Source organism: Carassius gibelio, chromosome A21 (assembly GCF_023724105.1).
Source record: "Carassius gibelio isolate Cgi1373 ecotype wild population from Czech Republic chromosome A21, carGib1.2-hapl.c, whole genome shotgun sequence".
NCBI classification, from domain to species: Eukaryota; Metazoa; Chordata; class Actinopteri; order Cypriniformes; family Cyprinidae; genus Carassius; species Carassius gibelio.
Genome location: NC_068391.1, coordinates 7,505,978 through 7,515,237, shown reverse-complemented (window position 1 = coordinate 7,515,237; position 9,260 = coordinate 7,505,978). Strand labels below are relative to the sequence as shown.

At 35.3% G+C, this 9,260-nt stretch overlaps 1 protein-coding gene across 1 annotated transcript; it reads left to right on the top strand.

Annotated features, from left to right (window-relative positions):
- Positions 1-3,328: 3,328 nt before the first annotated feature.
- LOC127942060 (glutamine synthetase-like) lies at positions 3,329-6,027 on the top strand. The gene is made up of 6 exons (XM_052537601.1): positions 3,329-3,521; positions 3,611-3,772; positions 4,309-4,455; positions 4,782-4,909; positions 4,988-5,187; positions 5,393-6,027. Exons 1-6 carry the CDS (start codon positions 3,353-3,355, stop codon positions 5,703-5,705), a joined length of 1,119 nt encoding a protein of 372 aa, XP_052393561.1. The 5' UTR covers positions 3,329-3,352; the 3' UTR covers positions 5,706-6,027.
- Positions 6,028-9,260: the final 3,233 nt, after the last annotated feature.

The window sequence follows — 9,260 nt, the reverse complement described above, 5'->3', positions numbered from 1 at the left end:
ATGCTCAAAGTTTACAGTTTTCCTTTTCACTGTAATTGTGGACATCTTTAATTAGAGGTTCATTTTTAGCTATGGTTCACCTAGAATTTGAAATTCTGCCATCATTTGCTCACCCTTATTGTCATTGTAAAATGAAAACGTGTACTTACTGTGAGTCACAATGTTTCAGAGTGGACATAAAAGTGATCCAAGTCTTCTGAAGTCATATGATAGCTCTGCATGAGGAGCAGATGTTTTTTTGTTTGGTTTTTTTTTTTTGTGTTCCACAGAGAGAAAGAAAAGCTTCTGGAATGTCAGAAAATAATGGCAGAATTTTAATTCGCGAGTGATCTAATTCTAGAAGTAGCAATGATTGCTGAACTCCATTTTTGCTTAGTGATTTGAAAGCTGCTGTTTCTACCTAAACTGAATATATTGTGTGCGGTTAATATGTGTTTGCCAAATGTATAGTTCAGTCCCAAGCAGAGGTGATTTGAGACCTCTGATCACATTTACCATGTAAAATCACTGTGCGCTTGATCATGGAAATTAATCCCAGATTGCAGCAATCAATCTACATGACATCACTTTTAATAAGAATCATCTGTTAAATGGGTTTCCGACCACAATTTGTATATTTATTGTTCAGGTTGCTGTTTCTGCCCTGGTTACATTTTGTAAATGAATTGCAAATTCTTGTTTTGGATGTGATAAGTCAAGTGTACATGGAAGTTCACACCAAACCTTTTTACCCGACTGTGTATTGAGATTCATTAAATATGGATTTCAGCATCAATTGTAATGTGGTGATCTATTTAAATGTCTCAGAATCAGGTTTGGGGATTATAGTGTTTAGCAAGCACTTTCATGTCTCAATGTTGAACCACTTATCAGTTTCATAGGTTTGAATAGTTGACGCAAAAAAAAAAATGCACTCACACTCACGCCATTCAAAGATGTAGATAAGTTTGTTATTTCATTAGACAGATTTGGATATATTTAGCATTGCATCACTTGCTCACCAATGGATCCTTTGCAGTGAATGGGTGGATTATTGTGATGTTTTTATCAGCTGTTTAGACTCTCATTCTGATGGCACCCATTCACTGTATTGTTGGTAAGTAAATGACAAAAATAAATAATTCTGTTCTGATTCCTTTAACACAGAAGGATATTCAGGTGATTGTGGTTTGCCCATTTTAGTTTTGCTTTTCTTTGTCTCACACTATCTCATTAACACAATCAAGATCCTACCACAGCTTGACAAGAATGCAGATGGGTCAGGAAAACTGGTTGCATTAAAGGAACATCATTAAATGTCATCATCTTTATCTTCTCTCATATTTTCTTTTGTTCTCTGCCAGTAAATGTTTTTATTTGTTCTATTTATTAAGCCAAAAAGACACCCATACACTGCACCCATAGTGAATGTACAGTACAACTCAACATTTCATGTCAAATCCGAGAAGTGACCATCCATAACAGCTATCACTCTTCTGTTGTGGAATATGGCAAAGGAGATTTGCTTCCATTCAAACACAAAAGCGTCATTAAAGCTGGGTGATGAAGTATGGCTTACAGTTGCTGTTCCAATTAATTCCAAAAGTGTTCAGTGGGGTTCAAATGTTTGTCTTGTTTTCCAGTTCAAAAACACTCTTAAATTAACATTTAACGTTAATGTTTAAGAGGACAAAATACCTCAAAAATTTTTGTAGTCTTGTTTTCTGAAACCTATATCAAAATGAAATGAATCTGCTTGAAACGAAAAAATATCCATCAGTGGAGTTAGAAAAATAATACTGTTCTCCTTTGAATTAATTTTCTTTCCAAGCTGACATATTTAATTTATCTCTTTTCATAATTATATATTTTTTTAAGCATAAAATCAGTTATTTAGATGATTTCCCCCCCCCCAAAACAAGACTTAAGGCACTTTGTTTTTTAAAGTAAATGTGTCTTGGTTTATTTATTTATTTATTTTTGATATTTCCACCGGAAAACATGACAGAAATACTGAGTATAAAAATCAAACATTTTTGCAGTGCAAAATTATTTATATATATATATATATATATATATATATATATATATATATATATATAAACCATTGATACTGAGACAAAGATTGTAGCCGATACTAGGCTTTCTATTTATTTATTTATTTTTATTTATTTTTAGCTGCAAATATCTTCAACATGTTGCTTATGCATGTTTTGCTTGTAGAGTAATTTACCCTACAGCGTTTTCGTGGCCTATTAAAATGAGTAGTGCTTCTATGTACTAAGATGCAAACAAGCAGTTTCTTTTTAAATCATAGAGGCTAATTTTTCTTCACCTTTGCATTTTTGCTTGTATGCGTTTGTTTAATCAGCATTTATAATCAGGTTATTACAGCAATGACCATTTCAGCAGGTTTGGGACTCTTGTTTGTATATTGGCACATCAGAGGCTAACCTCTGGTCCTCAGTGCTTTCTTTGTGCTGATGTCTCTGTGCAGTGGAAAAAAAAATCTCTCAATAAGCATCATGTGTAATTGTGTGTTCATGGGAGCTGAGGTGAGAAAAGCGTTGAGTTGGTTTATTTATCAGTGAACACACTGGTCATCCTCAAGTCTCTAATATCGTATTAAAATACATTAGACTATAACAAAGTGATGCATTCCAACAAACAATCAATGCATTTTTAAAGTTAGTGCACAAAGTTTAGAACAGGTTCTATGAGTTGTTGTTTTTATTATCTCACGAAGGGAAGGTTGGAAATCATCCATATTATCTACGTCATCTATACAACATAACCTCGATAAAAGGCTGCCTTAGATTTGCCTGTTTTATTAGCGTGTCAGTCTTCATATGAAGTGGAGTTATATATACACCTCTGAGTAAGTCATCTTTGATTCGTACAGTTAATTTGGTACATTAATGAGCATTGAGATTTTGTTTGTTGCTTGCTATTGCAATCAATAACATTTTTAATAATAATAAAAATAATTATTTATCTTCTGATATCATACTCTCAGTACACAGAAGAATATTTTTTAATTGAATATTTAATGTCATTAATATTTAAACAGCCTCTACAAAACAACAAGTCTTTTTCTTTGTTTTTCTAGTCTGTTTTCTCTAAAATTGTACATTGCTGAAAATTGGCTTATGACTTGTCTCTTTACTTTCATTTTGAGGAATGTTTAACATTCATATGTCATTTCTTTCAAATAAATTGTCATGCTGTTTTATTAAACAAGTAACTTGCTGCGGTTTCTCATACAAAAAAAATCATCTTTTAAAAAAAACCATTGAAATGCACTACATTAACACAAAGTTTTTGTCTTGCTTTATTTCTCCAGGTTCATTGTTTCTTGTACATCTGATCCAGTATGTCTTATGTATCAGACAGCTCTAGTCTCAACAAGGCCCTGCGGCAGCAGTATCTCAGTCTGCCCCAGGGAAACTTCTGTCAGGTCACTTACGTCTGGATCGATGGCTCTGGAGAGGGTCTGCGTAACAAGACTCGAACCATGGATTCAGAGCCAAAGAGCATTGCTGGTAGTAAAGTGTAGACTGGTTTCACTTTCCTTATCTTGAATGTTTTTAATTCTTTTTATTTAGTTTTTGTTGTTGTTGTTCTTCGACAGATATACCAGAATGGAACTTCGATGGTTCCAGCACGGGTCAGTCTAAAGGACACAACAGTGACATGCTACTGATTCCTGTCTGCATGTTCAGGGACCCCTTCCTCTTGGACCCCAACAAACTGGTGCTATGTGAGGTGCTCAAGCACACCCGAGAACCTGCAGGTAGAATTTATCCACTATAATAATTATGTAGTTGGAAAAATAAAAGATGATAAATTTTTTTTTACAAATGTAATAATTTCGGGACTCAAATAATGCATCTCAGTGCAGATTTTTAAATATGAGGTATTATACTTTTTTTTTTAAGTCAAATTAAAAAGTATAGCTGGCGAGTCCCATTCGCCGCCTTCCCGGCATATGATTACACTGTTTAACTTTTGCCATTTTTACAGCAGCATGTGTAAAACTCTTTTTTTTTTCAAGAAATCATTTTATCTCATTTAAATCATCATTAATAGCTATATTTATGTCAGATTCATTTAACATTTGAAGTTAACATTTTAGTTTTTAGTTAAGTAAATAAATTACACTTTAAAAAGCCCTTCCAACTAAAGTACAGTACAAACCTTTTTTTGTTAAGAGTTCTATAAACACCCAATTTTATACAGTTAAAATACACAGAAATTAATCTGAGTTCCAAAATTTCTCGTAGTGATAATACAAATTAAACGGACTGAAAAAAAATTGGTTTCTTTCAGAATCGAACCACCGTAACTGCTGTAACAAGGTCATGGAGAAGGTCAAAAACCTTCACCCCTGGTTTGGCATGGAGCAGGAATATACTCTTTTTGGAGTGGATGGACACCCTTATGGCTGGCCCAGGCTCGGATTCCCCAAACCACAAGGTTAAATCTTGTACCAAGCTGCTGGAAAGATTTTTTGAATGCCAAACGTATTACAAATGTTCCTCCTACCTGGCAGATATCACTAAAATCTCTATGATGAGAATCCACACCGGTTTTTCTAAACACCGAAGAAGAATCTGGAAGCAGGCCATGTTCAATTAGAAAACACTTTCAGTTTGTTAAACAAAATTGCATGTCTTGGTTAGCTTACAGAGCCAGAACAGGCGAGATGTGTGGTTGAAGGTTATACAAATGAAGTGCCGTCTGTGACATCTTTATACTTAAAAGATTGCAATGTTTTTTATGTTCTGTCTCTTTTCTTTCAGGTCCGTATTACTGCAGTGTTGGTGCTGACCGAGCTTTTGGCAGAGACATTGTGGAGTGTCATTATAAAGCCTGTCTGTATGCTGGCATCAAAATCAGTGGCACTAACGCAGAGGTCATGCCCTCTCAGGTAACTACCGTTAATTTACAGTTACAGTTAAATTACATGTTCTGAATGGCCAGTCTGGATAGTTTTCTCTCTCTGCAGTGGGAGTTCCAGGTGGGTCCATGTGAAGGAATTGAGATGGGAGATCATCTATGGATGGCACGTTTCCTGCTATACAGGGTGTGTGAAGATTTTGGAGTGGTGGCCACCCTGGATCCAAAACCCATGACAGGAGACTGGAACGGAGCCGGTTGCCACATCAATGTGAGCACAGCACAAATGAGAGAAGAAGGAGGAATTGAGTATGTACTGAGTAATACACACACTCATAAGTCACAGAAAGACTTGTGTTAAAGCCCATTCACACTAATTGTTCTCATAGTGATTCCAACTATATTGTTCCTCTGTGTCGTTATCAATAAAATTGTGATGTGAACTTCCATTACCATTAAAGTCATCCTTGGAGTGACTATATACTGACCTCCATGATTCTTTTCTCTGGATCAGGCACATTGATAAAGCCATTGAGAAACTGGGCAAGCGCCATGCAGAGCATATCCGTGTCTACGACCCACATGGTGGTGAAGATAACAAACGGCGCCTCACGGGTCGCCACGAGACCTCCAGCATCCATGATTTCTCAGCAGGTGTTGCTAACCGCGGGGCCAGCATCCGTATCCCCCGTCAGGTGGGTCAGGAAAAATGCGGTTACTTTGAGGACCGGCGTCCTGCTGCCAACTGTGACCCATATGCTGTGACCTGCGCAATGGCCCGCACATGCATGCTGGAAGAGGAGAAAGATACCCATGAACTTAAATAACACAGTTTTGGAAAATGTAGTTACACTCTATACATTTTAAAAATTTCTTCTTAAAAGAATGTTTTATGACACATGGTTTTCGATTTATTTGTAAGATAAAAAAGCTATTTGAAAAATAAAATGCATTAATTTAAAAACAGTAAAAGCAAGAAAATGTTGGCAATATTATTAAAAATGAAAAAAATAACAACATATTTTTAATAATTTAATTTAATCTTGTGAATTTAATAAAAGGTGAATTTCCAGCAGCCATAATTCCAGTATGTAATGTCACATGATCCTTCAGAAATAACTGTAATATGCTGATTTGGTTAAACATCTTTTGTAACATTATAAAATACAATCTTAATGACCCCATACTTTTGAATGGTAGTTTTTTTCTTAAGCATGAATAACCATATCACTCATCATTCAAACTGACGAGACATGCACATACATTATTTCTATAATATATATATATATATATATATATATATATATATATAAAATGTACTAATAAACTGAAACTGTGTGTGTGCATGCGTGTGTGAACACTTTGCACTTTGCACATGTTCACACACTCACACACATATATGATGAGCCAAAACATTATGACCAGTCAGTCACAGGTGAAGTGAACGTCATTGATCATCTCCTAAAAAGGCCACATATTAAGAGATTAGATAGTAAGCAGACAGTCAGTTCTTATAATCAGTGTGTTGGATGCAGGAAAAATGGGTAGCAATAAATATCTAAGCAACTTTGACAAGGGCAAAATTGTTATGGCAAGCTGACTGCATCAAGATATCTCTGAAACGGCAAGGCTTGTGGGTTGGCAGCAGGGTGTTGGGCGCCCGGGGCTCATCTATGCATAAGGGCAACAAAGGTTATCCTGTCTAGTCCAAGCCAACAGAAGGTCTACTGTGGCACAATTACACAAAACTTGAATGATGGATATGGGAGAAATGTCTCACCCATTGCAACACACTCTGCTGCGTATGGGGCTGTGTAGCCACAAACCAATCAGAATGCCTGTGATGACCCCTGTCCACTGTCAAATGCTCCAACAATAGGCATGCAAGCATTGGAAGTTGGAGCAGAACCTCACCTGATCCAATGAGTTCCATTTTCCTTTACATCATGTAAATATATCCCGGGGAAGTGATGGAACCAGGATGCACTGGGCCCCCTCCAGACACGTATGAGAACTTTCAAATCTCTCTGTGAAAGAGTGGCAAAACATCTCATTGCAACTGGCAAATCTGGTGTAGTCCATGAGAATGAGATGCTCTGTAATACTTGAGGCAGCTGGTGGCCACACAAGAAACTCACTGCCACGTTTGATACTGAACCCCTCTCCTTTATGCAGGGACACATTGTTCCATTTCTGAAATGCATAAATAAAAACTTTGCCGAACTTCCCATTTGTAGTGACCTAAAATCAGATTTACAGAGATGATTCACACCAAAACAGATAATTTCGCTCTTTCTTCTTTGGAACAATGTAGTTTCAAATATAGTTTGGACATTTGAATGCGTTTTGCAGGCAATTGCCAACAGATTGTTAATGTTGGAGGAGCTGGAGGAGCATGATGTATGCATAAATGTAAAAGTGTGTAAACATTGTAAAACTGCTCATGCTTACCCAAATCCTTATCCAAATTTTTATCTTTGAATTGAACCACCGTAACAAGATCATGGAGAAGATCAAAGAGCTTCACCCCTGATCTGGAATGGAGCAAAGAATACTGTATACTCCTAGGGGTGGATGGACACCCTTTTGGATGGACCAGACTTGACCAATTCATAAGAAGAATAACGAAGTGCAGTAAACGCTGTATTTAAATTTATTTAAGTTACATTCGAATAATGTGACAACAATTATTACTTACAATATCAAGCAGCATGACCGTTTTTGAACATGTTAATTAAATAACTGGAATCGAATGACAATTGTTTATAAATGCTGTTATTTTGTGTGTCCATTAGGGGGCGTAATCGGCAAGTGTTTAGAACTCGGGTAACACTTTGAACAAACCTAAATGTTTCAAGTGTTACTGATTTCTCAATTTACTTTGAAAATAACGTGTTTGTTAAAAAAGTTTACTTAAATGTTTTAATAACTTAATTTATAAATCATTATCTCAGTCTTGTTTTCCAGTAAAATATCTAAACGTCCATAAAACATGATATTTAGTACTGAATAAAATATTATATTTTCCCCCTATGAATAGGCCATCTTTAATATGTATGTTGCCTTTAGTAGATTTGCTTGTTTAAATATCATAAAATGCATTTTTAATTAAATGTATCATTATTTATTATCCATTGTATTATATATATTATAGAACGTATTATCTAGTATTATCTTACAGCTATTATTCCAGTGAAACATACAAAGCTATATATAAAGCCTGATGCTCGATGCAATAAATCTTATTAGATGCTTATGTTAGTTAGCCTATAGCACTGAATTTCTCTCTCTTTCACACAAGTGTTAGAACAAATAGCAATTTGACATAATTCTTTAAATCTCTTGAGCGACATTAATAAAGTTGCAATTTTTTTCAGTCATGCCCACGAAGCAGAAAAAGAAATGCTGTTGTCAGCAGGCACATGAGATGGGTTTAAAGGGTCTTCTATATTCAGCAAATGAGTGATGTGTTGAGCCCAGGAGTGTTCAGTCCCCATCATGAGGTGAATTTATTATTCCCAGAACAATGGCTGAAGGGATTACTGTTCAGTTTTATCAATTGCATATGTCGGCAGGCAGATAGAGTTATGGATTTTTGCTGATTTGGTTGGTTATGGAGAAAGTGCAGCGTAGTGCTGGCAATAAATTTAAATCATAGCACTCTTCTTCTTTTTTTTTTTTTGTGTTGCTTTTAGTAATTCAAAAATACACAAACTCAATGCAATTTATACAGAAACACCTAATCTATAAGGAACATATTTTCAATATTCTGAATAAATCTGGATATTTTTAAGGTGCTTCAAAAGTCGAAAATATGCATGTGGTGTAAGCAAGAACGTTTTTTTTAAAGGATAATTAATTTGGCATAATCTTGATTTTAATTATTATTATTTATAATATTATGAATTACCACTTATTTTTGAAGCTTTTTTACATAGATAGAAAGATAGAAAGATAGAAAGATAGACAGATAGATAGGCTATAAAATGTTCCTGTAGCTCAATTGGTAGAGCATTGCACTATGAAGCGCAAGGTTGGGGGTTCGATTCCCTGGGAACACATGATAGGTAAAAATTGATATCCTGAACGCACTGTAAATCGCTTTGGATAAAAGCGTCTGCTAAATGCATAAATAAAAAAATAAAAAAATAAAATGAAAATCATCACAGTGATGAATGCTTTTGGATATGCATGACAATCTTTCAAGAATTAATGGAGTTGTAAGAATGTTGTAAGAAAAATGCCTTTGCGTTCATTCTTGTAAGTTTATAAGCATTCAAGGGAAATATTAAATACATTATGTCATCACACGATTATTTGAAACAACCCTAGGATCATAGAGAGCAGGGTGAGTCTGACTATCCCTATGACGTCAGCGCTCT

What these genes read in the sequence shown, in the direction of transcription:
- LOC127942060 (XM_052537601.1), top strand. Translation starts at nt 3,353, where the DNA reads ATGTCTTATGTATCAGACAGCTCTAGTCTCAACAAGGCCCTGCGGCAG. An exon ending in GCACACCCGAGAACCTGCAG is followed by an intron (nt 3,773 to 4,308) that starts GTAGAATTTATC and finishes GGTTTCTTTCAG; the next exon opens with AATCGAACCACCGTAACTGC. An exon ending in AGAGAAGAAGGAGGAATTGA is followed by an intron (nt 5,188 to 5,392) that starts GTATGTACTGAG and finishes TCTCTGGATCAG; the next exon opens with GCACATTGATAAAGCCATTG.